Raw genomic sequence first — 26971 nt, 5'->3', positions numbered from 1 at the left:
TATATATATATATATATATATATATATATATATATATTTTAAAAGACTTTAAAGGGGAACAAGACTGCATATTGGTGACTAAAGGCTTTTTTTCAGCATTGTAAACCTAAAAAGACACAAGACTAAAAGCATCTGCCTAATGTTTCAAGATAAAGTTTATAATATGGATGTTGTTACAACAATTTTGTCCTTTAGCTTCTTCACAGCTCTTGAAATGAGCCTGATGCTCTAATCATTATATTTTCAGATGAGGCAGCAAACAGTCTTAAAAGCTAACAGAAGACCAAAGTAGGGGACTTTATGATCCTACATTTGAACTGTTTTCTGTGTTGGAAATATTCTGTACACTGCTTTTTTTTTTTTTGGCCAAACATCTTACCCAAAAGCTATTTCCTATGTTATCCGTCTATCGCCCTCCATACTATCCAGCTCATTCTGGTAGATCCAAGGAATTCTCAAGCCTTAAATGCCTGGATTCTCAATGAGACATTCTTGAAAAAACTATTAAGTGAGATGACCAGGAAGCATCAGGGTCCGATGCAAAAAACACCCCAACTGACAAATTTCAGAGCCTCCCCTGGATAATGAATCTCATTCCTCTTCTCAGATTTAGCCCTCTAAAGAATGTTCCAGGGGTGATTTTTGGAACCTGGGCTTCTTTTCTACAGCCTGATAGCAAGAATGATAGAAAGATCATAAAAGTTTTTCTTTTTGTCTCATTAGTAGCAACATTACTTTACATCAAATTCTACTTTTTTAATTTTGTATTCTGTGGATAAATAAATACTGCTTTCCTTAACCTGTGAATATCCTTTATATTTCCTTAATTTCCCAATATTCCTTTAAGACTCCATTCTTTGCTTGTCCTTCCAACCATCCTTCTCAATTTCTCCCTTTCATGTTCGTAAGTTTTACAGTTTATCAGTACGTGTTCTACATTTTCTTTTTCTCCACATCCTTCACATTTATGCTTGTTGGTTTTCATTAATTATGCTAAACCACTCTCTAAGTCTGTTTTGTGAGTTATGACACAGATGGAATGTTTTACTATTATTATTCATTAGTATTGGATGACATAAGCCAGACAGCACCTCTTTATTTGGTTCCGAAACCCCGCCCACACGGAGGCTCGTGAGCGACGTGCGTTAGCGTGGAAATGGTGCTGACATTTTGACATATCATATATATCTATGATCTTTGCCCATTTCCTGCTCAATCTTTGGCCGTAAAAACAAAAGGCTGCTACTGTTTTGTGTTCAAATGGCTGTTGAAAGAGAAGGCAGCAAAAGGTTATTCATATGTTTCATTCCAGGATTCGCGCCCCGGCTGGACTGTAATCATGTGACGTTAAAGGCATCAGCCTGTAGCCACATTTGTGAGAAATAATATTGTTTATAAAAGTGACAGAAGACACACTTAAAATAATTCAAACGAAACAGTATGAATAAATATAGAACCACGTTAAATGTCAGTACCTATGATCCCCCCTCCCTCCGAATGACAGCTGTGCAGCATACCGAGCACATGCTAACTCGCTAGCTCCACCGTTCTCCCCGCTGAAGCTGGGGCGCAGCAGCAGCGTAGGAGCCACTCATCCGAGGATCATTTCCGACAGCTCCGTATGGATTTAACGCTTGCATGCGTTGCTGCTTAATGTTTCACAAGGAGATGATTGATAACTTTTAGGATGGGGGAACCTTGTAAACGTAATAACTTCATAAAGTGAGTATTGTGATCAAATTTTTAGCTATCTGTTTGCTTCACTTTGTGCGAACTGTGAGTACACAACAAAACAACAGTTAGCATGTGAGCTAAGCCGGGTTAACATATACCTTTAGGTTAAAGTATCCATGTTCAACTTTAAATTGTGAAGATAATGAGCTCGGGTGTTTGGGGAAATTACACTTTCTGTCTCGTGAAGTAATAATTACATCTTAAAATACTGGCAAAATTAGCGTATAATAGCCACGTTAGCATACAAACTGCTAGTGCTAATTGCCAGAAGAAGCTAGCATCGCTCGCGCTAGCTTATGATTGATATACCGTCGATCTGCATTTCTGCTCAATGTTTATGTTTACCGCGCAGCTGAGCAGGTGAACCCCCAAAGTGTCCTGTATATAAATATTAACAGATTAAATCTAAGGGAAATATATTGAGCTAACAAATCGCTCAAACTATGTTCCCGAGCCGATGCGATGCTAGCCGCTGCTATGCTAGCTTACTGAAGATGGCCAAGATTGTTTAGATTGACTGATATACTTATCCTACCTTCACAATTAAAGTGTTACTCCTATTATTTGTCTAAACTAAAACAATTTTATGTAATATATATTAAGGTTATTTACCCACTTTTTGACATGATTTATTTAGCACATCGGAAACTTCGCTCCTTTTAAAGGCCATGTTTTGGATGGACCCACTCCCCCCCAGTCCAGGCCATGCTGCCCTTAGATCTGAAAATTTCCTTTCAAACAAGCTGGATATTAATGTAGAGATTCGGTTTTTAAGGTTTGTTTTTAGGGTTAGTAAAGTGCTGTTCATCACTGAGTGTTTTCGTGTAAAAGTGTTTAAGGCTTCATGCAGCCATGTGTGTGCTTGGGTTTTAGATTAATCCCCCAAAACACTTCAAGAACAGATAAATAAAATCTGGCATGGAGACACGAGAATGTTCTTTTAAAGGCTGCATACTTTTTATACAGTTCAGTTTAGTTTCTTTATGTTGCACCAATGCACAACACATGCCATCGCAAAGAACTTTGAAGAGACAATTCAATTAGATTTGTCAAGTTTTTTTTCTAAGGAAAATCATCTGGTTGCACTCCTAGATGAGCATGTGGCAACAGTACACATTTGCTTGCATTATGTTGTTGACTGTACAGCGATCCCTCTCACCGAGCAGGTACAGTGGAGAGGAAACAACTCCTTTTTAACAAGAAGAAACCTCCATCAGAACCAGGCTCAGTGAGAGTGGCCTTCTGCTGAGGCCGACTGGGGTTAAAGGGGATACAAGCAGAACATAGAAGCACTCACCCATAAACACTTTCCATGTTAGAAAAGGTAACATAAAACAGCAACGCAAGTGGATCAATCTAATAACGAAACAGTTAAGAAGACGAGTTCTAAGCTAGTTTTCATCCTGAAAGAGAGTACATACATTTAGTAAAAGCAGTGCCCAAAGCTATATCTGGAAAAGAAACTGGACTAAATGGTATAAAATAGGTCAAACTCTATCATTTATAATTGAAGGTGTTGATGGTAGTTGATGGTACTCTAACTGTAAGCTTTATAAAAAACAAAAAAAACAAAGCTAAGCCTCACAGACTATAACTGGTAGTTGGTTCCACAGGAGAGGTGCCTGATAACTAAAATATCTGCGTCCCATTCTACTTTTAGAAATTCTAGGAACCACTAGTAAACCTGCAGATTGAGAGCGAAGTGCTTTGTCAGTAACATTAGGTAAAGTAAAATCGCTGATATAAGACTGCTTTTCTTACATAGGGCTTAATATTTTGGATCAGCTGAAGCCTTTCCTGAGAAACTGTAGTTAAAACAGTCCAGTCTTGAAATAACAAATGAACAAACAAATGTACTAATCTCAATATTCCAGAGATGAAAGAAGGAAATTCTACAAATGTGTTTGATATGGGATCCAAATGACAAGTCCTGATCAAACATAACATGCCAGTATAATACCATTCAATTTTCATTAGTTTAATAAATTGTTAAAAAAAAAAAAGGCTTGCATTTTTTTTTTACTTATAGTAACACATTTCTAACTATGTTAACACAAAAAAGCTCAATTAGTTGTTTTATTTTATGATTTATTTATTTCAATTAAGTTTTAATATAGCAAGTTTATAAAGTAGTATTGAGCAACAAAAATTATACATTAAGATAGCAAGATATGTTTATTATGTTTTCAGTCCTGCAACCAAATTGGGATGGAGAATTATTTGCAAGTTTGTTTTGTTTTTTGTTTTTTTTTAGCTTGAAATAGGGTTCTTAAAGGAATAGTACACCCAAAACATGATTAGCCTTCATTTTCTACTCACCCCCATGCTGAACAACACCCTGGAGTACTTTTTTGATATCTCAAATGCATCTGGAGATCTGGGAGGCTTCTTGCTGTCTGCTGACATTCAAATAATGGAGGTCTATGGTGCCCGAGACAGAAAGGTCCATAAAAGTCCACAAAAACGTGTCAATATTCCTCCATACTGCTCGTCCAATGTATTCCAAGTGTCCTGAGTGGGTAGCATCCAGAATTTACTCGAAACGAAGTCATTTAGAATGTTTTTAGAGCATAAACAGTAGTGTATAGGATTTCCTGAAAGCGCGCACATGCGCGATCACGAGGCTACGGAAGCCGGCAGACCAAACCAGATGAAAGTGCGCATTCAGCGTCTGCTCTTCCAATAATGCAAGCGTAGAAGAAGAAATGTGCCGTTTACCTGTGCAAAGAAAGAAACAACGAAAGAAAAATGTCTGAGGACTTCAGTGTTGAGGAAGAGCATGAGTTCTTTGCCGAGCTGAATGCGCTGGTTTGGTCTGCCGGCTTCCGTAGCGTCGGGATCGCGCAGGTGCGCGCTTTCAGGAAATCCTATACACTACTGTTTATGCTCTAAAAACATTCTAAATGACTTCGTTTCGAGTAAATTCTGGATGCTACCCACTCAGGACACTTGGAATACATTGGAAAAGCAGTATGGAGGAATATTAAAACGTTTTTTGGTGGACTTTTATGGACCTTTCTGCCTCGGGCACCATAGACCTTCATTATTTGAATGTCAGCAGACAGCAAGAAGCCTCCCAGATCTCCAGATGCATTTGAGATATCAAAAAAGTACTCCAGGGTTTTGTTCAGCATGGGGGTGAGTAGAAAATGAAGGCTAATCATGTTTTGGGTGTACTATTCCTTTAATTTGTAAAGTTAATAAAGATGTTCTGGTACAGGACATCCAGTCTCTTCCTCTTTATTTATTTTGTTTTGTTTCTGTTTTTTTATTGCTTATTCAGGTTTTGAGCCACCAAAGTATATGTCAGGATAGGTGTATGTACAGGTATACACGTAGGTCTGAAAAAGTAAGTTGAAGAAACTTCTTTAAACCATCGCTTAAAAAAAACAATCGCCAAATCAAAGCCCTTTCTGCATCACATGACCACTTATCCCTACATGTCATGTAGAAACTTCAGAGACTCGACAGCCACAACCTGATGTCCTTGACTTCATGAACATCATAATGATAATATGGCAATGCACCCCATGTAAGCTATATTTGACTAATGGAAAATCAATGGAGTCATTGGAGAGAAATATTAGTGAGAAGGGTGGTTTTAACTGTCCGCTAAATATTTTCCTGATCTTTACAAATGTCATGTTTTATTTTTAATCTTATAACGACACAAGTTAGAATGAAAATACAAATAAATTCCTTTCGTTTTGTTAAAAAAAGAAAAGAAGAGAGAATTAAACTTCTAACCCAATAAAACATAACCTTTGTACTTTTACATATAAGTCAGCCATAATATCAACTTTGCCTAGATTTATTGCCCAGCCTTAAATAAAAGTTATGGGACGAATACCCACAAATGCATTTTTCAATTGTGTTGCTAAAAGTGCCCATTCAGAGGTGTATTTATCTAATTGTTGTGTTTGAGGTGTAATGTTTATTTAGCATAAAACACATTTTGTTTCTCACTTTTTGTTGTAATTGTATAATTTTATCAGATATTCCAAAATGTCATTTTAGAATAAATTGGATCTTTTCTTCCTGTCAGGTGTGGCGTCACTTTAAAGGCCCCAGTTCTCTGATTTGGATTATTCCCATGCAGCAGCCTCTTCAGCTCTACTAACCACAGGCGTGTTTCTCCATGGACACTCTGTTGAAGTCAGAGCTCAGGTACAATGCAGCAGAAACTTGTTATATCAATATATAACTCTATGAAAGCCTGGTCATCTCCTTGCTGTCAGGTTTTTGCCTGTTTGTTTTGATGTCCTCACTCCACTGCTCAAGTCTGATGTTTTGTATTGTTCTGTCTTGAGTGTTTTTTTTGTTGGGCTCCCAAATCAGCTGAGGGTTATCAAAGTCAGTGAGAAGAAAATACTGCAAGCTATAGAAATGTACAATGGAACTGCAGGTGGAACAAGAAATAAGTATGCAAGTCATGAATAAAACCTTCAGGCTATAGAGTTTGTTTCAGACAAAGAACATGCTGTTGAATTACCATATTGAAGTGTCAGCAGAGTTTTAGTGTTTGTTTATTCACTTGAAATTGACATAGTTGTGTTCTCTTTGCAGAGGGTTAGGTTTAAATAGCAGAAGATCCAATTTGATGTTAAGTTGACTTAACATGTTGACTACATGGCTTCAGCAGAAACATTTGATTTTTGAGGTCAGAGGAAAAAAAATGAAAACCAAGTGCAATAAATAACCCACACATTGCTCATAGTTTGCAAGCCTAGCCGAAGAGAAGCACATACATTTTAACACAATGCAAATCGTTTATTCAAATTCGATGAATTGGAACCACAGTTGATGGCTTCAGCATTTCTCTCTTAGCTGTGGTATAATTTGATGAATGGCGTTTTGTTATTCGGGCAAAACTAGTACAAACACTAGATCTGTTTTTTTTTTAGCATTTAAATAAAGACTCTTTAGGCTTGTTCGTCTGGCAAGGGATTGAGATGAAAATAAATGGCACTCAAACTGGGAGCTACTTATTTGTTTTACTATTAGATCTTTTTTCTTTATGAATGAATTTTAAAGTGTATTATTATATACTGTCTGCTCAGATTAATCCAAATTCAGCGAAATTGAAGACAGTGCTTCACTGCAGCTGAACAATGGCCTAACTGAAAAAGCTGTCTTGGAGTTTGTGAAGGTAAAGAACTGAGATGTTCTGCATTGGATTTCTCAATAATCAGATCTAATCAATGTGAAATGAACATTCTGAAGACAAAAATTCACATGAAGAAAGCCTCTTAATCACTTGATTAAAGGGATTTAGTTCTGGTTAAAGCTTTCAGAGCTAATTTTTGTGTTTCTATACATTCTTAAAACTGTGATTTCAAGCTCTGGAAATGTGACAAACAGATTTATTCTTGAGGGCTTAATTTTTTAAAATATCAATTTCATAAAGTTCCAGCTGGCCACCAGTCCGTCTGTTCACTATCTAATTAAGCAATGTCCAAAGTTAGTCCTTAGGAGCTTGTATGCTGCATGTTTTAGATATGGTCGGTTGGATTAATTGGCTCACCAGCATGTCATCAGGTTCTATAAAGACGTACTAACTGCAGAAACCACTGACCTAATTTAGTTGTCCATCCATCCACCTGATCATCCTTTACTCCCTCCCTTTATTTGTTTTGTTTTATTTACATTTTATATGTGTATATTTGGTATGAAAAAAGACTTAGACAGATTTATTTGTCATTTTTTAAACACGAGTGAATACAAAATAAATTTTGCTCTAGACAATTTCATTTTTTCAAAGTGCAGCCTTGAAAAACAGTAATAAATACAAAAAAAAAATAAAAAATAGTAATATAAACATGACTGTATATTTACAGTTCTAACTTTTTTTAAATAAATAAAATAACCCTTTTTTAATCTATAAATAAAATAACCCATTTTGCACAATATTCAGCAGTCTAATGGTCTAAAAAAGCATAGCAGTCCTAAAATCAGTGTTTAACTTTTAACACACTGTTCTCCATTTTATTTTTCTCTTGCTGAGCTTCGTAGTCTAATGTTCACGGAGGGAGGAGGAAATAATTGAATGACTTAAAAAGTCCAATCTAAAACCATTATGTAGGCTGGAAGCAGCTGGTTGGCTTTCAGTTTCCTCTTTCAAAAGCATATGTTAGACTATTATTATTTTTTTCAAGGTTATCTTGCCTATATTTAGGAAAGTGGTTTAATGTTAAAGTCATTTGCAGTTGATGTAGAAGACTTGTTCGGGTACATGTCAACATTCAGTGAATTGGTGTGAGCACTGCAGGCTTTACCTTTTTTGTGAATATGGTCTCATATTTTTGCTTTTTCCTTTTCTTTTTCTTTATGTTCTTATTAAACACAGACAGGAAGGGAGTGCTGAGTCTGTAAGTTAACCCTTATTAATAGTTTTTATAGTTTTGACAATTACAGCACTTTGATTGTTTTGTTTATATTGTTTGTGGCATAAGGTTGTGTGCTTTTTTCCCTGCAGGTGAAGGTGGAGGGTCTGTCCACGTCAGCTCTGATTAAAAGCTTGTCTCCCAGAGTCATGCTCTCCAACCATCTCTTGCCAAAAGGAACCAAGATGAGGGTCAACCTGGAAGATCAGGGTCGTCAGAAAGTGTCCTTCAGCTTTTCGCAGACAAAAAAGCCACTGCAAACTTCACTCTTCATATCTTCAAATCCTGAAACGGGCATCTCTGAGCCTCACAATGCCTCTTCACAGTCGATCCTGGACAAGGTCGGAAAGAATACAGCAAACAAAACGGAGCAAAAGCAGGCGGCTTCGGTCCCGTCGTCTACACCAGAGACACATTCTCCAACACCTGTCTCTTCTTCAACTAGACTAAAAAAGAATGTGGCAAAGATGCCTTTCAAGAGGCAAATTCTCAGTGATTCTGTTACTGAAGAGAAACTGAAGCCTGTTACATCTGAGGAGATGCTCGCCTCTGAATCAGAGGTTTTACCAGACTCCAAGAGTGAAACTGACTTTCCCACTCCCCCTTGTGAGACCATCATTAATGAGAGCCCCTCTAAAGAGGCAGCCACTGAAGCCTCTGAGACAAAAGAAGATCCCAACATCAATAAACCCCTTTCTTCCTCCGGAAAAGAAGATGATAGTTCTAGCCCTGCTAATCGGGATCACAACTCTTACAAAAGGAAAACCAGGTCACAGTCAGACAGTGCTCCTCCCTGCTCTGAATCTGATGGAGACTTAACCCACACGTCTTCCAGTCGCAAATCAGATGATTCGAAAAGCAAAGCAAACTCTGACAGTAGGAACAAAGAGGCCAAAAGATCTTCCTCTGGTTCACGTAGTGGGGAAAAGGAGAAAGCTTCCTCCAAGCGCACAGAGAATCATGAAAGGTCTTCAAGTTACTCCAAATCTGACCGCGATTCAAGAATAACTTCTCGCTCATCTAGATCTGACAAGGATCGCAGGAGGTCCAGGTCGAGATCACGCTCTAGATCGAGAGGTTCTCGAACAAGTTCGTCTCACTCCAAATCTGAGAGATCCAGGTGTGACAGAGTGTCTCGGTCTGACAGATCATACTATCATGAATCTGAGCGACGATCCCACAGGGGTTCTCCTCGCAGGGAGAAAAGACGCTCTCGCTCCCGGACCGAAAGAACCCGTTACAGTTCTGACTCTGAGGACGACCACAGGAAAACAAGGACGAGGACTAGTGGTTCCAGCAGGTCGTCCAACTACTCCAGCTCACATAAAGCATCACAATCATCTTCCTACTCAAGATCCGAGAAATGTTCAAAATCTCTGGAGTCACCGCACTCCTCAGAGGTTGATAGAAGAATGCAATCGTCAAAGTCAGAAAAGACTTCAAAGCGTTCCTCAGACTCTGATTCTCAACATAGGTGCTCTCCTGATTTGGACTCCAGTTCCCGCAAATCTAGCAGTCATTACAAATCTGACACTGGTGCCAAATCCTCTTCTTCCAGTACACACAACAAGTCACAGTCGCACGACAAGCACAGGAAAAACAGCTCTGGTGATTCTGAGGGAGAACATAAGGCAAAATGTCAGCCTTCCGAAAGGAATACAAGCTCCTTGGAAAAAAGTAGAGACTCTCACGAGAAAACTAGTAGATCAGAATCAAAACGAGTAACCCCCTCTAGATCCTATATGAAATCCCCTAGACGTCACAGAAAGTCAGATGACTCGTTTCACAGTCCTACCAAAGCACCATTGTGTGCAACCACAGTAGAATCTAATCCTCTGACAGAAAAGGAAAAATCCAAATCGGAGCCAAGTGAGGGTTTACAGGGCGATCAGGGTGTTAAAGAGATGTTCTTATCCACTGAAAAAAGTTTGCAAGAGTCTTTAGGCGAGAATGAGCAAGAAGAGATACCAGTACTTGAATCTGAAACAGAAAATGCCTCAGCCACTCCCTTGATTGAGAACTTAAAGCCTATAACCATCACTCTGGAAAATGTGTGCAATGTGAAGGATGGCGAGCATGATTTGAGTTTAAATCCAGTTTTAAATTCAGTTAAAAGTGAAGGTAGTGTAAGCTGTGAACAAAATAACAAAGTCCAGAATGCCTCTCTTGATGCTAAAGAAATGAATGTCACACTTGAGATCCAGCAAGACACTAATACAGAGTTTGTTGAACCCAATGAAGTTTTGGCAGATGAAAAGCAATCTGACCCTCACAAATTGGATTTCTCCCATCTAGGAACCGAAAATCTGCCGGTGGAAGGACTGGAAAGTAAGGATGTCGCTAAAAAGAGTACATGCACTACCAGAAAGTCTCGTTGGGACATTGTTGGGCAGGACTTGTTTGAAAATGACAATTTAAACCAGGCCGCTTGTTCAGAAAATAATCATAGTCCCAAAAAAGTGACAAAAATTGAGATTGCTGAAGATTGTACCCAACAAGACATGGACAGTAAATTCAATATTCAATCCAGAGAGTCTAAACATTCCATCCCGGGGCCGGACGTCTCTTTAGTATGTGAGCCTTCACAAGCAAGAACCAGCATTGACGTCTTTGGCCTAAATCCTTGTATGCCTCAATCACCAAACCTAAATAAGCCCTCAATTCTTAATGATCAGGTATCCCAGATCCACTCAGCTGCATTAAATCACATCCAGAGTAGTGATGCCTGCGAGAGTAAATCCCAGGAGAGTACTCCCAGAAGCAAATCAAGTATGATAACACCCATCAGTCAGGGAGCGTTAGCAATGCCAAGTGATGCCAGTGACAGCGATAACTCAGAGTATGACTCAGACTGTGACAAAGCTATGAAACAGTTTCACTCTGTGGTAGTAGTACCCAAGCATTCATCCCTTATTAAAGACATTGGAAATGCACAGACCTCTTCGTGTTGTCCTTTAGATGTTTCAGATCAGCCCCACATCCAGATGGGAACAGCCAACCAAGTTAGCGCACAGCAAACACAGCCCACCACTACTAATTTAGTTGAGTCACCTCATATGGGTGTGCCTTGTCAGTCCCAGAGCAACATGATTGATAGCACCAGTCACTCAGAAGGTTCCAGTGCCATCAACAGTCAGCAATCAGCAGCTGGTCCTAACGGTGCCCAAGGAGGTATGACAGATCCCACCCTTTTGTTCGGTGATTCTAGACAACAAGACCAAGGTCTGAACCAGGGAGAGCAGGTGCACCTGCAGTACCAACCGAATACATTTTCTGATAGTGTCAACAACATGATGAGTTTCAGTGCAGGGTGGGATTTTTCTCAACCAGAGCAGCCTACCAGCACATGCCAGCAGCCTGATAGCAGCCATGGGCCCCTGTTAAACACTAAAGCAACAGCAGCCGCTTCTAAGGAGCAAGATGGGAGACTTACTGTTCCATCCGGTACACATCAGTCACCAAACACACAAACTATCAAAATACCCTACCTCCAAACACATGAACATTATCAGGAACCTTCGAGTGAAATACACCCAGACTCCCTCACTAATGACCATGAGGACTATAGGGCTGAAAACTCATTGAGTCGCAGTAAAGCACTAAACACTCCAGGGCCAGCTAGCTCAGTGCAAGGTCACGAAATTAGCAGCAACAGCAGGGGTTCTGCTGTACCTGACCCACCTAGAGAGGACAACACCAGACCCCACAGAGGCAGAGTACCGCCCAAGAAAAGGCGTCCGGAAATCGAGTCGGACTCGGACAACGAGGCTGAAGCTGGACCATCGAGGAAAAAGGAGCGCCAAAGAGACGCCCCCGTCTCTAAGGAAGCTCCTGCAAAGACAGAGGTGGATAGACCATCGCTCACTCTACGCAACTTTCAGGATGCCAGCAGATGGAAAGACTTGGCCAAAACGAAAAAGATGCCACCTTACTTTGACTTGATTGAGGAGAACATGTACTTAACTGAGAGGTAAGCTTGTAAGTCATAGTAACATTTGATCAGTACATTCTCAGATTATTTAAAGCTTATCTGATGAAAAATTTTAACATCTCTTGCAGAAAGAAAAGCAAGTCTCATCGAGATATAAAGAGGATGCAGTGCGAGTGCCCGGTACTGTCACGAGAGGACCGTGCAAAAGGAGTGATGGCCTGCGGGGAGGACTGTTTAAACCGCCTCCTGATGATTGAATGGTAGTTAATGATTTAATTTGTAGACCTTAGAAGAATTTTGCTTTAAAGGGGACATTTTTGTAAACTTTGAAATCCTTAGTAAGAAAAATATTTCTCATAAAACCAGTTCAAATCTCTCTAGCTTCCAGTGAGTCAAACAAACTGGTTACGTTGTAAGAAATTATTCTCAGTTCTTTCTTAGGTCTTTCAGATAGAGATTGATCGATTCAGGGGTTTTTTTTGTTTTGTTTTTTTTCAAGGCCAGAGCTGATCATTTTAACCAATTCTTGATATGTGCTACTGGAACATTTATCAACAATTCAAAGAAAAAATTAAAAAAGGATAACAAATGGAGGGAGCTGCACGGCATGCAGTTTATGTGCTCTCTCATCCACATATTTGTCAATTCAAGTAAAAAATATCGGCCGAACTTAACAGTTTATTTCTGCTTTAATATATTCATCAAGAAATGTTTTTTTTCTAAGTTATAGTGTCGTCATTGTGCCGGCATATGTGCATATGCCGGATTCACACAGCAAGTTTTTCAAATCGTCTGTTGCTTTTCAAAACCTGAGATTCCACACATGACTATGAAAAGCTGTGGGTGTAACAGGTTTGATCAGCTACACGGCAACCACAACACACCGCACTCAAGCAGATTTTAGTCATAAGTAATTCTGGTGTCAGACGGGAAAATTCGTAAAAATTCCCACCAGATCAAATGTGATTTTAAAATAAATAAACATGGCAGAAGTCAAAAAAACTGTGGCGGTAGAAATAGGAACTTTTTCATGCTGTTGCATCAGTTTTTCCTTTAATTTCTTCCCAGCTCCTCACGGTGTTTGAATGGAGGCTATTGCTCGAACCGTCGCTTTCAGATGAAGCAGCATGCAGACTTTGAGGTCATTCTCACAGAAGACAAAGGTTGGGGACTGCGTGCTGCTAGAGACTTGGCTCCGTAAGATTTTATTTCTATTGTTTTGCATGTTTTATTTACTTTTATTTATTTATCTATTTTTTTTAAGATCACAGCATCTATTGTGATGCTTTATTAGTTAAGGTTTGCATTTGAGGTTGAAACTATCATCTGGTTTTCATTTAATCTCAGAAACACATTTGTTCTGGAATACTGTGGCGAAGTGTTGGACCACAAAGAGTTCAAAGCAAGGGTTAAAGAATATGCTCGCAACAAGAACATCCACTATTATTTCATGGCACTAAAGAATAATGAGGTGAGTTTGGATGGACCTGAAGGGGACCGGTACCTACAAGAACGAAATGATAATCTACTTGCTGCTGTGTTTGGCTCTGCAGATTATTGATGCAACATTGAAGGGTAATTGCTCACGTTTCATGAACCACAGCTGTGAGCCGAACTGTGAGACGCAAAAGGTACAGAAACTGAAGGAAAACGTCTCTTGAGTCAGTTTTTTTCTTCTTCCGAAAGTTCTGTTATCTAAAATTATTTCTTTTGACAATTTTGCTCTAGTGGACTGTTAATGGCCAACTTCGAGTCGGGTTCTTCACCACCAAGGCTGTCACTGCAGGAACTGAACTAACCTTTGACTACCAGTTTCAGAGATACGGGTAAAAATTCCCCTTATGTTGCCCTTCTTATATGGTGTTCAAAATATTTGGCATATGTTAAAGTCATTATTCTCCACATTATAATTAAGAGGAATATATCTTTGCTTTTATTTTCGCTGCAGAAAAGAAGCTCAGAAATGCTTCTGTGGGGCACCCAGCTGCAGAGGCTTCCTTGGTGGGGAGAACAGAGTTAGTGTTCGAGCCGCTGGGGGCAAGATGAAGAAAGACCGCAGCAGAAAGAACGCCCTGACCACGGTCAGTTTACCAACCTTATAACCATTCTTAAACCTCTCTGATTCAACCATGTTTTGCTGGTTTTTCCTGGGGAAATAGAATTTTTTCAGGAAAATTGTTTCAGTTATATTTTAAGTGGAAGCTTATGTTCTCTCACAGGTGGATGAGGAGCTGGAGGCGTTATTGGAGAACGGAGAAGGGCTGTATGATGAGAAACAGGTGGTGTCTCTGTGCAGACTGATGGTCCGAGTGGAAACCATGGAGCAGAAACTCCTCTGTCTCAAGCTCATACAAGTACAGCACACATCGCTGATGCTTTATTCTCATGTATCCCTGAAATCCCTCCAGCATGCCAAATATTTTTGGGGTGTTTTTTGTTTTTTTTGCTGCACAGGACACCCAGAATCCATCTTGTCTGAAGCAGTTCTTGGATCATCATGGATTGTCCTTGTTGTGGATCTTTATGGTGGAGCTCTCTGAGTCTAAAGGCAACAGTGCTAATAACACCAAACTGCAGCTAGAGGTGAGATTCAGGATTAACTTTGTGAAAGATTATAAACTTGCAAATTGTTATGTACAGAACATTACCTCAAATCCTAAATACTATGCTAAGTACCAAAATTCCAAACTCGATAACAGTACCCAAGAAAATTGGAACAAATGCCTAATAATTAAATTATGGATTTACATGAAAATCTAGCCCTTTTCACTCTTAACATTGATCCTGCTTACTTGCAGAATCATACATTTTAGTAGTGAAATAAGTGTGCAAATACTTGCAAAATAGATAGGCCAAATATAACACAATTTGACAAGATTTAAAGTTTGTTAGAGGTTATATTCTATCAATGTGAAAATAATCACATCAAAAATTGAAAATGGCTAAAATATGCAAACAAAACTTGTATTTAGTATCGATACCATGACAAATTAGTATTCTATCTGGATACAGCGTTTGAGTATCAATACTATTGACTTGTAGATCATGAAGACCCTGGCTGTGCTCCCCATCTCCACCAAGAACATGCTTGAAGAGAGTAAAGTCCTGACCCTCATCCAGCGGTGGGCTCAGACCAAAACCCTGCCTCAGCAGACTGAGATGGACGGCTACTCCAGTGAGAACACCTCCCGGGCCCAAACCCCTCTGAACACCCCTGATGGTTCCTCTGCCAAAATGGTTCCCGAATTGGACGGTGACACTTCTAAACCCGCTGTTTACAGACGCCTTAAGATCATCAGTGAAAACAGTCTGGACAGCGCTCTCTCAGATGCTAGCAAAGCATCCGACGGGAAGGAGGAGGAAGAGGAAGAGGAGGAAGCCGAGACCCTGAACACAGATCCTCCAGATGGAGCAGGTTTGAAGGAAGAACAGTCGAGTGAAGCTCCAGCTCCAATAAAAGAGTCTGTGGAGGAGTCTGGGAAAGATGCGCCAAACCAGGAAGAGTCGGAAACAAGTTCAAGCAGTCTACAGGAACCTAAAGACGTGGAGATGAAAGATGAAACTGAGACTGAGACTGAGCTGAAAATCAAAGAGACAAAGTGTCCATCTGATGAAACTGAGACTGAGCTGAAAATCAAGGAGACAAAGTGTCCATCTGATGAAGCTGAGACTCAGCTGAAAATCAAGGAGACAAAGTGTCCATCAGATGAAACAGAAACCTCAAAGGTTCTCTGTGAAACGCAGGCGGGAGAAGAAAAGCCAGAAATTCAAAAAGAGCCAGAAAAGGCTGAATTAGAAGGAGAGCTATCCTCCATTAAATTGGAAGAGGCAGAAGGTCAGTCCAGCCAAACTGTTTCTGTAGATGTTCCAACTGAGGAGCCATCCGAGAGGAAGGAGATGCACAAAGAAGCACAGGAGGCTGAGAAAGTGCCGAGTGTCAGTTCAGAGTCTCAGCCAGGGGACTCTGCCACTAAGGCTCCACCAAACTCTGAGGCACCAGAGGCACCTTTGCCCACGGAGGCAACGCCAATGCAGGTAGAGCCGTCGGCAATAGGAACGCCCTCTCAGGATGAAGAAGAAGGTTTGTCCGATGTGGAGAGCGAGAGGAGCCAGGAGCCCCAACTCAGTGTTCTGGACATAAGTGGCATGGCTGCCAGGCTTCTGGAAAGTTGGAAGGATCTGAAGGTTAGAAAAGATCAAAGCACTTCTAAAGTCAAACCGGCCTTCTCTTCTCTGTCCTGAAATATTAAGGTTCAACTTGTCTTTTTAGGAGGTGTACAGGATACCAAAGAAGAGTCAGGTGGAGAAGGAAGCCAGAGGTAAGAGCTGAAACAACCCATCTTAAATTCTTTTTATTTTTGGAACAGGATTTCATTTGACAGATTTCAAATTTCCTGGCAGATCGGAGCCGTGATCGCGACTTGGCTTTGGCGCCACGCACCACCTCCCGCAGCCGGGAACGTGAGAGAGAGCGGGAGAAGGAAAGGGAGCGAGACAGAGAGCGAGATTACGATAGAGACAGGGACCGAGACCGAGAGCGTAGCCGAGACCGGGATCGGGATCGACCATCAGACAAAACCCCCCGCAGCTCTGAGCGGCGCAGGAGACGCTCGCTGTCTCCACCTCCTTTACCGTACGAGAGGAGCAGCAGGCGAAATGAGGAGCGGTGGGCATCTGAATCTATACATCAATGACAAATTTGCTAAATTAACTGAATGAAAAAGAGTAGTTCATGTGTAGGTTTATTAAACATGGTGATGAACATGGCTTGCAGCTAATCATAGCTGCTGTATATCATTTGTTTTTAGACCTTTGTATAATTTTAGAAAAAGCATTCAGCTATAATTTAATTCTTTCCATTTTTAAGGTTTGATTCTTCCAGCAGCAAGACCCAGAGAGGAGCTGGGGTGAAGGAACGCAACAAACTGTCTACGGAGGAGCGCAGAAAGTTGTTTGAACAGGAAGTTGCTCAGCAGGAAGCTCAGAAACAACAGCAGCTTCAGCAGCAGCAGCTCCAGACTTTGGCCTACGATCCGCTGGCCTATGCCTCTAGCCCCGGTTTCATCACCTATCCCCCTGGATACCCTATACAGACTTTTGTGGACCCAACCAATCCCAATGCCGGAAAGGTCCTTCTTCCCACCCCTCCTGTTGATCCGGGCCTCAGCTATGAACAGACACCTCCTCAAGGCCTGGCCCCAAACCTCAGCCTTCCCTCTCCATCCTCCACCTCCCAGGCCCCTCCAGTCTCTGACGTCTCCCAGCACATCACCACCACCAACCTCACCACTGTTAACCCCCAGCAGTACACGCAGCCAACTGTAGCAACCCAGGAGGCAGGAGTAGCTGTGCTCTCTGTCCCAGCCCAGACGGCCCCTCAGGTACAAGGCCAGCAGAGCTACGCCACCCTCTGGGATCCCACCACCCAGCAAGCAGTCACGGTACAGACCCAGCCGGCGCAGCAGTACGCTACAGCGCCGGGACCGGCTCAGACTCAGACAGCCATCTATTACCAGGGCCAGCCTTGCCAGACCATCTACAGCATCCCTACTGCCTACCCTCAGACCAACCCTCCTGTCATTCAGGTATTAATCCAAATGAGAATGTCACTGTCTTAAATAATTTATAAAATTCTTTCTTTTCCCAAAACATATAAATATAGATTAATATATTGTGCAAAGTTTTTTTTCTCTTTAATGGAACTTAAAAATACTATTGTCTTTAATCCGTCTATTGGTCAGGATGGTGACGTATTGCTGCATCTTTCTAAATTCATTTTTTAGCTTTAGCTGAACGCACCAGCTCAGTCCAACACAAACAGTAACACATGATCAGCTAAAGTCTGAGTGTTGGATTTGTTCTGTCTCCAGGCTTACACTGAGCCCACAGCCAGCTACCTGCACAGCCAGCCGGTGTATCCTGGTCACCAGCAGGGTGTGGTGGTACAGCAGGGAGGAACAGTCACCACCATCGTCACATCCCAAACTGTCCAACAGGTAAGACGCTTGGCCTTAGAGGAGCTTTTTGAATTAATGGGTTCAATTGCTTACTTTTATGCCTTGAATAGGAAGTAGGCCTCTGGATCACATTGCGAAAGATTATCTCAAATTATATTTCTTAACTTTATACGATTCAATCCTCAGAAGAACAGCCTGTCTAAACTTCTGTAAATTATCTTTGTAAGTCAATGAGAAACAATTTTTCATTTAAAGCAACAAGCTCAAGACGATACTTTCTTCCTTATTTCTCAGTCTAAGGTTCTTGTATCTTTCAGTTTCTCTGTCTTTTATTTTTTTATAAGCATATGTCTGATCTAAATTTAAAACATCCAACTTGGATGAACCATTGTTGGCTTTGTAGGCAATGTTTTACAAGGAGGTTTTCATTTTATTGTCGTGTTGAGATCCACAGCTCCCCCTCTGCTTTAGTCTTATTTTTTGTTGCTTTTCTTCTGTATAAAAACTTGCTTTTATTTCAATTTCACGTCTTCTCACTATAAATCAAAACAGCTCCCAGCCCTATCTGTTTTTTTCCTTTTTTACACAGTAAATGTTGGCGACAAGTAATGTTCCATAGCTAGGGCCTAGCCATAACTACAATCAATTCATAATTCCCATTATATCACAGGACAGATTCCTAATGTTGCTTTTGTTGAGACTTTGTACCTCTTCTTTTTCTTCTCTAACCAGATGATACAACCAACATGCTTTTTAGATGTTTACCTGAATAATGTTCCACAAGCAGCTCATAGTTCTCCCATTCATCAGATGCTTAAATCAGGAATCTTTGTTCATTTTGTAACTAAATCTGACTGTTGGAGCTCAGCCCACTGCTGTGCACTGCTTTCAATTTATTGTGCCATCTGTACTAAATAATGACTAAATAAACAAAAAATATTTCCCAGACATTATTAAATCAGGCTTTTTTTTTTTTTACGGCACTAGTGGTTCATTTTTATGGACAGTAGGCTGACAGGAAAGAGGGTATGAGAGGGGGGAGAGACATGCGGGAAAGGACCACCGGCCGGGTTGCCCGTGTCAAGGACTAAGGCCTCCGTACATGGGTCGTGTGCGCTAAGCACTGCGCCATCAAAGCATGCCTAAAATCAGGCATATTTTTGCTGAATAATAAATATTTGTTGAAACTGTAAAACATTTATTATTTTAACAATACAGAGATGTTAATCTTTCTCTCAAAGACACCGTATGTCAATCTGACACACTGCTGTTCCTTCCAAGCACAGCAGAGATATTGATGCTGCATCGTCATGCAGCACAGCTAAGTGGGCGCTATTTAGGTGATTCTCAATCGATTTAAGTTCCTGCTCTAACATGCCCGTCACTATCCAATCTGTAGCGGTAGCATGATCTGTACCATCAGCTCGTTTGCTCATGCACAAGCAGACATACATCCAGGCCTGCCTCGTTTTTACTTAAAAGACCAAAATAAAAATGTTCTCTCCCTAAAAATACTAAGCGCAGGATAGTCATTTATTTTCTGAGAATAAATTAGTTTAAATCCATTCTGTTTTTATCACTTAGCTTTAGGTTTATACATACAAGTCCTCCTTTTGAGTTTTATGTTTTCCTTTTGTTCTACCTTTATATTATATAGTGCATATTCTAAAGAAAAGATGCTGATAAGCAAGGTGTAGTCATATTTCTATCTGAGCATGTCTGAATGTAAAACGCATCCCATTGTCTCAGAAAATGGTAAATGGTAAATGGCATGTACTTATATAGCGCATTTATTCAAGTTAGGAGACTTGATCAAAGCGCTTTACACTACATTCATTCACCCATTCACACACACACTCACACACTGATGGTGGCAAGCTACATTGTAGCGACAGCTGCCCTGGGGCTCACTGACAGAAGCGAGGCTGCCGTACACTGGCGCCACCGGGCCCTCTGACCACCATCAAATATTTTTTATAAGATGTAGTTTAGCATTCTTTGTTGATTTAGGGGTAGAGATTAGTACTTTCGGTACCATAATGGCATTATTTATTTCGACCTGGATGGATATCTGGTTGCAGATGCACAAATGAGATGATATAACAGATCGTGCTTGCAGTATGGTTCGGTTGCAGACTATGACTTTGCTCTGATGATGCTTTTCTTGGAAAATACAATCAAGTCTCAGCTTAGGAATATACATCGGCACCCTCTAGTGCACATAGGTAACATTACAACCCTGAAAGAACAAAATTTAAACTTACAAACCATTAATTGACAATTAATTGGTGCGGTTTTCTTTACAGCTCTAAAATGAACCAGTTTGTTGTGTATAGATGAGCGTAAATCTCGAGGTCATTTTGGATTTATTGCACCTGCTTCCAGGCTGCATAAATGTATGCAGCCTGGAAGGTATTATTCATTATCAGAAACCAATAGATGAACATGTTTAAGCTTGGAACTTATCAAGGTCATCATGAAACAAGAAGCAAGATCTACTTTCTCATTCAAGAACTAATCTGAATTTTCATCCTCTTGGATTCTCAGCTAAAAAGATGTTTGCAAGTGTCTGTATATTCATTGTTTAAGTAAACTTTCAGGACCATTTACCAAACCAATCAGTCCTACAGGGAATGTTGATCTTCAACACTTTCAGCCTGGTTTGCTCTTACAAAATGCTTAAATATGACGTAAATATGACTGAGAGGAAAGGCATGTTAAATACAAAGCTCCTCTTGTGCGCCAAGCCTCTCTTGTTGTTATGAATCACTCAGGATCATTTCCATGAAAGTGATTTATTAATTTAAGTCTAACGTTAGGACACATTATTTCCTTAAATGTGATTGATCGTTATTTCATCTGAAAATTCACATGCAATAAGTAAGTTCAATTATTAGTATGACCATATGGGGGCAGTATATGACTAAACATTTGTTTTCAAATGCATAATGCGTTTTTTTTTTAATAATCTTTTAAAATACTTAATACTTTGTTGCATATATCCGTGCTTCTTTTGCATGAAATCATTGTGGTTTTTAGTCCTGTTGGACATTAGTTGTAAACATGGGGGGTAAATAGATCTGCAGGGACATTACATTTATGGCTTCTATAGTAGAAACGCTGTTATGAGGTGAGATTTGTGACAGAGGACTGACCTAGCCAATTACCTGTTGAAATTTAAATGTTGTCTACTTTTCTTGAGAAAGACACAGAGCTCTGTGAGCACAAAATAATGAAAACATTTGTCTGCTTTGTAAAATGACAAGACCACTCGGTAGTAATGGGAGGCTTAAAGGCCCACAACAATGTAAATACGGTTTTAAATCCAGTCAGTCAGTCATATGGTTTCAAAAGTAAATAGTTTGGTCAGGGAGGGATTAACATGTTTGGTTAGCCCTTTTTTAGAGAAATCCCTCTAATCTGCTGGTTTTATATGTTTTAGCTATAAAGAGATAAAATATTCTGCTGCTTTCTTTATCGTTTTAACTGAATAGGAGTAGTTTGATGTAATTTCTCCTGATCTGTATTTATTCTGTGGTGTTTATAACCAGGAGATGATTGTACCCAACAATGTGATGGACCTGCCTCCTCCCTCTCCCCCGAAACCCAAAACCATCGTCCTACCTCCCAACTGGAAAGTAGCCCGGGACCCTGAAGGCAAGATCTACTACTACCACATCGTCACTAGGTGGGTGTAGCGGTTTATGTGTGTGTGTGTTGCTTTTTTTTTTTTCCCCAAATTGCGATCCTGATGTTTGCATTTGTTTTCAGGCAAACACAGTGGGATCCTCCCACGTGGGAGGGCAATGCTGACAACACCAGTGTGGACCATGAGTCTGAGATGGACCTCGGAACACCGACTTATGATGAAAATCCTTCCAGGGTAATTGTGCTGCACTGATTAGTCTTCATTGTCATCTGTTATAACATGTTAATATAACCGCTATTGGTTACAAAGTAAAATAGAAAATCCATATGATTTCCTCCTTTTTATTAAAATGCTGCCTCACTTTAGAGTTTGGTTCAGAAAAACATTCTGCTCCAAAGCGACAGTGTGATTATATTGGTTTGTTTGTTTTATGGGGTAATTGAAGATGCAGCACCAGTAATAACCTTCAGCTGTTTCTACAGGAAGTGAAAAAAATCCTGTTGCCTCAGATCGCTCCCAGTTGGCTTCTATAAACTTACTGATGAGCTCCGCCCCGCCACACAAACACACACACAATTGCTTCATCAGATCCTACATGGAGACAGAAATTCCTAGTGTGTCCATTCACTCCACCGTCTTCATGTCCCTTAGCCGGAGGGATTTTTGTGGTTTTGGGGGGGGGGTGAACTTATCCTCACTTCCGTTGCACCGTTTGTTTTCCCTCTTTGTTTTCTTCCCGTCTCCGGCTATAAAGGAAGCCATCTGGAGAGTTGTGTGCTCATTTCTTTGCAGCCTCTTGTTTTATAGTGTTGGTGAAGCATGCTGCCCTGCCTGTCTTTTTGCTTACTTTAAAAACGGCCTATAAGACTTGGAGGGAAACATTAGAGCTGGACGTGATGAGATGTTTTCCCTCCCAAACAAACATATGAGGACATTAACATCCTCACATCATGCAGTCGAGCAGATTGATGGGTACTCTCAGAGCTTAAAAGATTCGATGTCAAATCTCCCATGTGGGTGAAAAATTAGTTCAGATGTACTTCAGATCTGGAAAGTAAAAACAACTTTAAAAGATGTTTTTCTGACTTTATTCTTTCTCCCTTTTCTAAACTCTCAATTCATCAGTTCAGCAGTCTATGCATCATTCATCCATTTTTTCTTTTCATCCAGTCATCATACCCTCTAACCTGGTTTTCTATCCACCCTTTAAATCTGTCCATCCATAATATAACATAAATCTTAATGTTCAACAAGGTTTCCAATATAGACCAATACTGTATTTTCTGGACTATAAGCTGCTACTTTTTCCCACGCTTTGAACCATGCAGCTTTTCTGTGGATTTTTCCTAACTGCCAGTGGGGTAATTCAAAGTTGAAAATGAAAGAATAAGGGGCTAATTTTCATTTAGCACAGGAACATGCTAGCAGCAGGCATGACGGAGAACAAATGTCCCGAATTCACACATTTTTTGTTATTTATTTGCTGCATTAAAGCTGCCTAACCAATGAAGAGACAGGGCTCAACCTCTACAGATCTAAAATAAAGAGCCGACGAAGCTCCAACTTTCAATAGAAGCTCTTACTGCTGCGAGCCAACAAGCTAATATGTAAAGCTCCCCCTACAGGTTTGGTTCCAGTTTTTTTCAAAAGATTTTGTGGGCGCGACTTACAGTTAGGTGCGCTACATAGCCTGGAAAATATGATACATTCATAAGAGCTTAATGTCAGCAGGCTAAACATGCAGAGAAAAAAATTTTTTTTTTGCTGCACATTGCTTGATCTCTTTGTTTTATTTAGTTTGTTTGATTCCTTATAGATGGTTTTCAGCCTACAGAAGAACCCTGTTATGTTTTACTTTGCTTAGATTTTCAAACTGGCCAAAGAAAATGGCAGCTTTACCTACTTAAACATCACTTGCCGTCTTCGTTGTTCTTTTGGCAAAACTTTGAAACCAAGCTGTTTGTAGTTTGCTCGTTATTTTTCTTCTATCAATTTCCTGTTTCCGCTCCTGATCTGATGTCTAAATATTTCACTTTTCTATCTGTAGTATATAAACCTGGAACTCTTAAAATAACGTTTAAAATCTGATATCGCTTAGACATAAAACAGTGTGTTTACATCCTTTGTAGCTGCTTTTTCTACTCTGATTAGTACAGGCTCACTGCATTAAACCTTCCTTTGTTATTGAAGGCTATAGGCCCAGATGGAGCATCCTGAAAGGATACCTCCTGATTAAAACTAGCTGCTGGAGGGTGCTGTTTGATGGCATTATGCACATCTGTTTGATTTGGTTTAGGGAAAATAGGAAACGCCTTCTGGATGATGTAGTGAAATGTTAATAACTGCTGTTTTGTTATTTTAAAAATATCCTTTATTCTTATTGTCACAGTTTTCCACAAAAACGGCCGAAGCAGACACTTCCAGTGAATTAGCTAAGAAAAGTAAAGAGACATTTCGCAAAGAGGTGAGTGCTGGCTGCCATATCCCTGCAGACAAGTCCATCTTTACCCACAGCGGTTCATTTCGTTCTCTTTGTTCTATTCCGTTTTTGTGCCGACTAGATGTCCCAGTTTATTGTGCAATGCCTAAATCCTTACCGGAAACCAGACTGTAAATCTGGACGCATCAGCAACACCGAGGATTTCAAACACCTGGCTAGAAAGGTGAGTAGAACCCAACAAAGTTGGTTATCATAACAAAAAATTACAGAAATAGCAAAAACTAGAATTTAAAAAAAAACTACATTTTCGTTGACTAAATTAAAAATAAAGATTAGGTCTTGGAAAAAAATAAATTAAAATGAAAACTAACTGAAACTCTAATAAGAATTTACAGAACCAATTGAATTTTAAAACACAACATGCTCAGTTTTTCTGTGCCTCTATCATATATCAATATGAGGTATAGTCAAAAAGCTTGAGAACTCTTTAATCCTTGAGAAATAATAATTTGAATTTAGTGTAATTAGTTGATTCTCTGCCTATTATTAGCTACTGTTATATAATAGAATATAATAGCTGCGCTCCATCCAGGTCAGATCCTTGTTCATCTTAATTTTCCTGAGAAGAATAACAACATGTTGCCATCTTTTAGCTCTTATCACTCTGTGCTTTTCAAGTGGTTGCATAGCTCACTGTGGTTTGCATGGATCCACTTCTCACATACCAGCACTCAGAGGAAATGGTTACAATCCATGAAACAGTTTGGCTTCATTCGTCTAAAGAGAGAATTTAATCTTTGTTAGATTATAAGAAGCTAAGCATCTAGAAGAGGATTAACGATCCAACCACTTTCCCAGGATTCATTGTAATTATGTATCATAATTGGTTAATTTACATTCTGCTGGTTTCTGAAACGTTCATAACTGTTCTGTCTCTGCTTCGGGTCGCAGCTAACTCACGGAGTCATGAATAAGGAGTTGAAAGCTTGCAAGAACCCGGAGGACCTCGAGTGCAATGAGAATGTGAAGCACAAGACTAAGGAATACATCAAAAAGTACATGCAGAGGTTCGGCTCTGTGTACAGGCCCAAGGAGGATACTGACGTGTACTGACCAGAACCAGGCACAGATGTCCCTGCTGCCTCCGCGCTCACACTGGAGAGGCCTTCCCGTTCACTCCTCCCTGTATGTTCTGGCCAGTCTGGACAGTGAAGTAGTTTCTTTTCATTTTGTATTTATGTCGAAGCATTTGCACTGCTGCCCACGAATCTCTCCAGGCTTTGTGAAACGCACAGAAAGCCCCATGATTACAGACTTTCAGGTGGCTCGCCTGAGCGTGACGACACAGAGGGGTGCTACAGAGACAAACGTGTCCAATGACTGTCTCATTTTAAGCTTTTTGATGTTTTTTTTTTTTTTTTTTTTTTAGTTCTTAAATGTTCCTGAGATAATCACCTCTTTTTTTTACTTTTTAAATACTTTCAGGCCCTTAACAAGGATTATTTAATAAGGAAGTGGACCCTTGTACTGTTCAAAAATGAATCAGTGACAGATCAGTCCAGATGTTCTCTTCCCAGCCCACTTCCACTGGTGCTGCTTTTAACTGGGCTGCTAAGGGTCCAAGCTCTCGCTGTCCAAATTCTGCTTACTTTCCCGTAAAAGCCTGCAGCCTCCTTAGTTTTCAGAATGCATGAATAGGCCGAGGTCTAAGCGATGTACCCACACTGGAGTTAAGTTTTATTTGCAGTTCCCTGACAGATCAGCTGAGGACGAGCCGATTGGACATGAGGTGAAAGGTCTGTATTTACCTGATGATTTTATCAAGTTAGAAGCTTAAGCAGGGATGAAAGTTGTTTGTTTTGCTATTTAAACCAAGGCGATGTTTTTAAATCTCCATCTTTCTCCAACCTGCTTTGCTTCATATTCTTACAGGAATACTAAAGTGTGTAGCATTGCAGTTTTAAAAGTTGCTAAAATGTGTTTTGCTTTGGGTATTTTTACTAGTTAGTTCTCATACAAGACCCTTAGCTTGGTCGACTTTGCTCCATGATCTCCATTAATTTAGCATATTTTTACTGTTGACAGTAAAGGTTTGTTCTTTAGCATTAGCTCACTGCTTTTTCAGCCCATTAACTTGCATTAAACAAAGTTCCAACATATGTAAATTGCTTTATATGTGAATATATTGAATAATAGTTTTGGGAATGTTTAATGAGCAAACACTTTGTAAAAGGACTATCATTTCTTGAATAAAGTGTAAATATTGTGTTGAAAAATAAAAAGTACCAAAGCTGTATGTAGGAGAGAAGGGCCCAGAAAGCCCCCCCATCCTCACCAGCTCAGTCCTCCTGATGCAGTTCCCACTTCAGCCTGTCTAACTCAGTTTTCTTTGTTTTTCACTGACCAGGGAGGTAAATGTGTTTTTTTTTTCTGTAATTGTTGATGGTGTGTTTTTTTATTTTTATTTTTCTATGTACAAAGTAAGTTCCACCCTACTCTACTGTAAGTATTGTGTAAGCACATTGTCATAACGAGTGTACAAACATTTTAAAAGATAATAAACTTCTTTTTTTAAAACAAGGTCTATTTTTGAGTTTTAAATCTTTAAGTACCTTGTAGTGGATAATGTTATTACAAATAAAAATCTAACTGTTGTGTGGAGGCTTTTAAGGTAGCTGTAATTAAACCTTAAGAAACTGTCTCTTGACCTAAATGACTTGGCCAGTTATAGTTATGCAATCTTCCTTTCTTATCTAAAATTCTTGGGAAAGTAGTTGCCAAACAAGTGTGTGATCACTTACACCATAGTGAACTTTTTGAAGAGTTTCAGTCTGGCTTTAGAGCTCATCATATCACTGAAACAGCTCTGGTGAAAGT

At 39.9% G+C, this 26971-nt stretch overlaps 1 protein-coding gene across 2 annotated transcripts; it reads left to right on the top strand.

The window, feature by feature from the left end:
* Positions 1-1566: 1566 nt before the first annotated feature.
* setd2 (SET domain containing 2) lies at positions 1567-26666 on the top strand. 2 transcript variants are annotated; one of them, XM_015370109.1, is made up of 23 exons: positions 1573-1722; positions 5780-5901; positions 6795-6883; positions 8081-8102; positions 8210-12087; positions 12177-12308; positions 13117-13245; positions 13396-13519; positions 13602-13679; positions 13777-13874; positions 13997-14129; positions 14268-14402; positions 14503-14631; positions 15091-16233; positions 16319-16367; positions 16450-16714; positions 16916-17633; positions 17919-18044; positions 21557-21693; positions 21777-21888; positions 24044-24118; positions 24216-24317; positions 25046-26666. In XM_015370109.1, the coding sequence occupies exons 5-23, from the start codon at positions 8267-8269 to the stop codon at positions 25205-25207; spliced, it is 7668 nt and encodes a 2555-aa protein (XP_015225595.1). In that variant the 5' UTR covers positions 1573-1722; positions 5780-5901; positions 6795-6883; positions 8081-8102; positions 8210-8266; the 3' UTR covers positions 25208-26666. The 2 variants fall into 2 exon arrangements, with proteins under 2 accessions (XP_015225584.1, XP_015225595.1); XM_015370098.1 differs by lacking the exon at positions 6795-6883 and having other exon boundaries at positions 1567-1722.
* The last annotated feature ends 305 nt before the right edge of the window (positions 26667-26971 follow it).

Source organism: Cyprinodon variegatus, unplaced genomic scaffold (genome assembly GCF_000732505.1).
Source record: "Cyprinodon variegatus isolate N-32 unplaced genomic scaffold, C_variegatus-1.0 Scaffold2, whole genome shotgun sequence".
NCBI classification, from domain to species: domain Eukaryota; kingdom Metazoa; phylum Chordata; class Actinopteri; order Cyprinodontiformes; family Cyprinodontidae; genus Cyprinodon; species Cyprinodon variegatus.
Note: the sequence above shows the minus strand (reverse complement) of the source record. Positions and strands in the feature narration are given on the sequence as shown.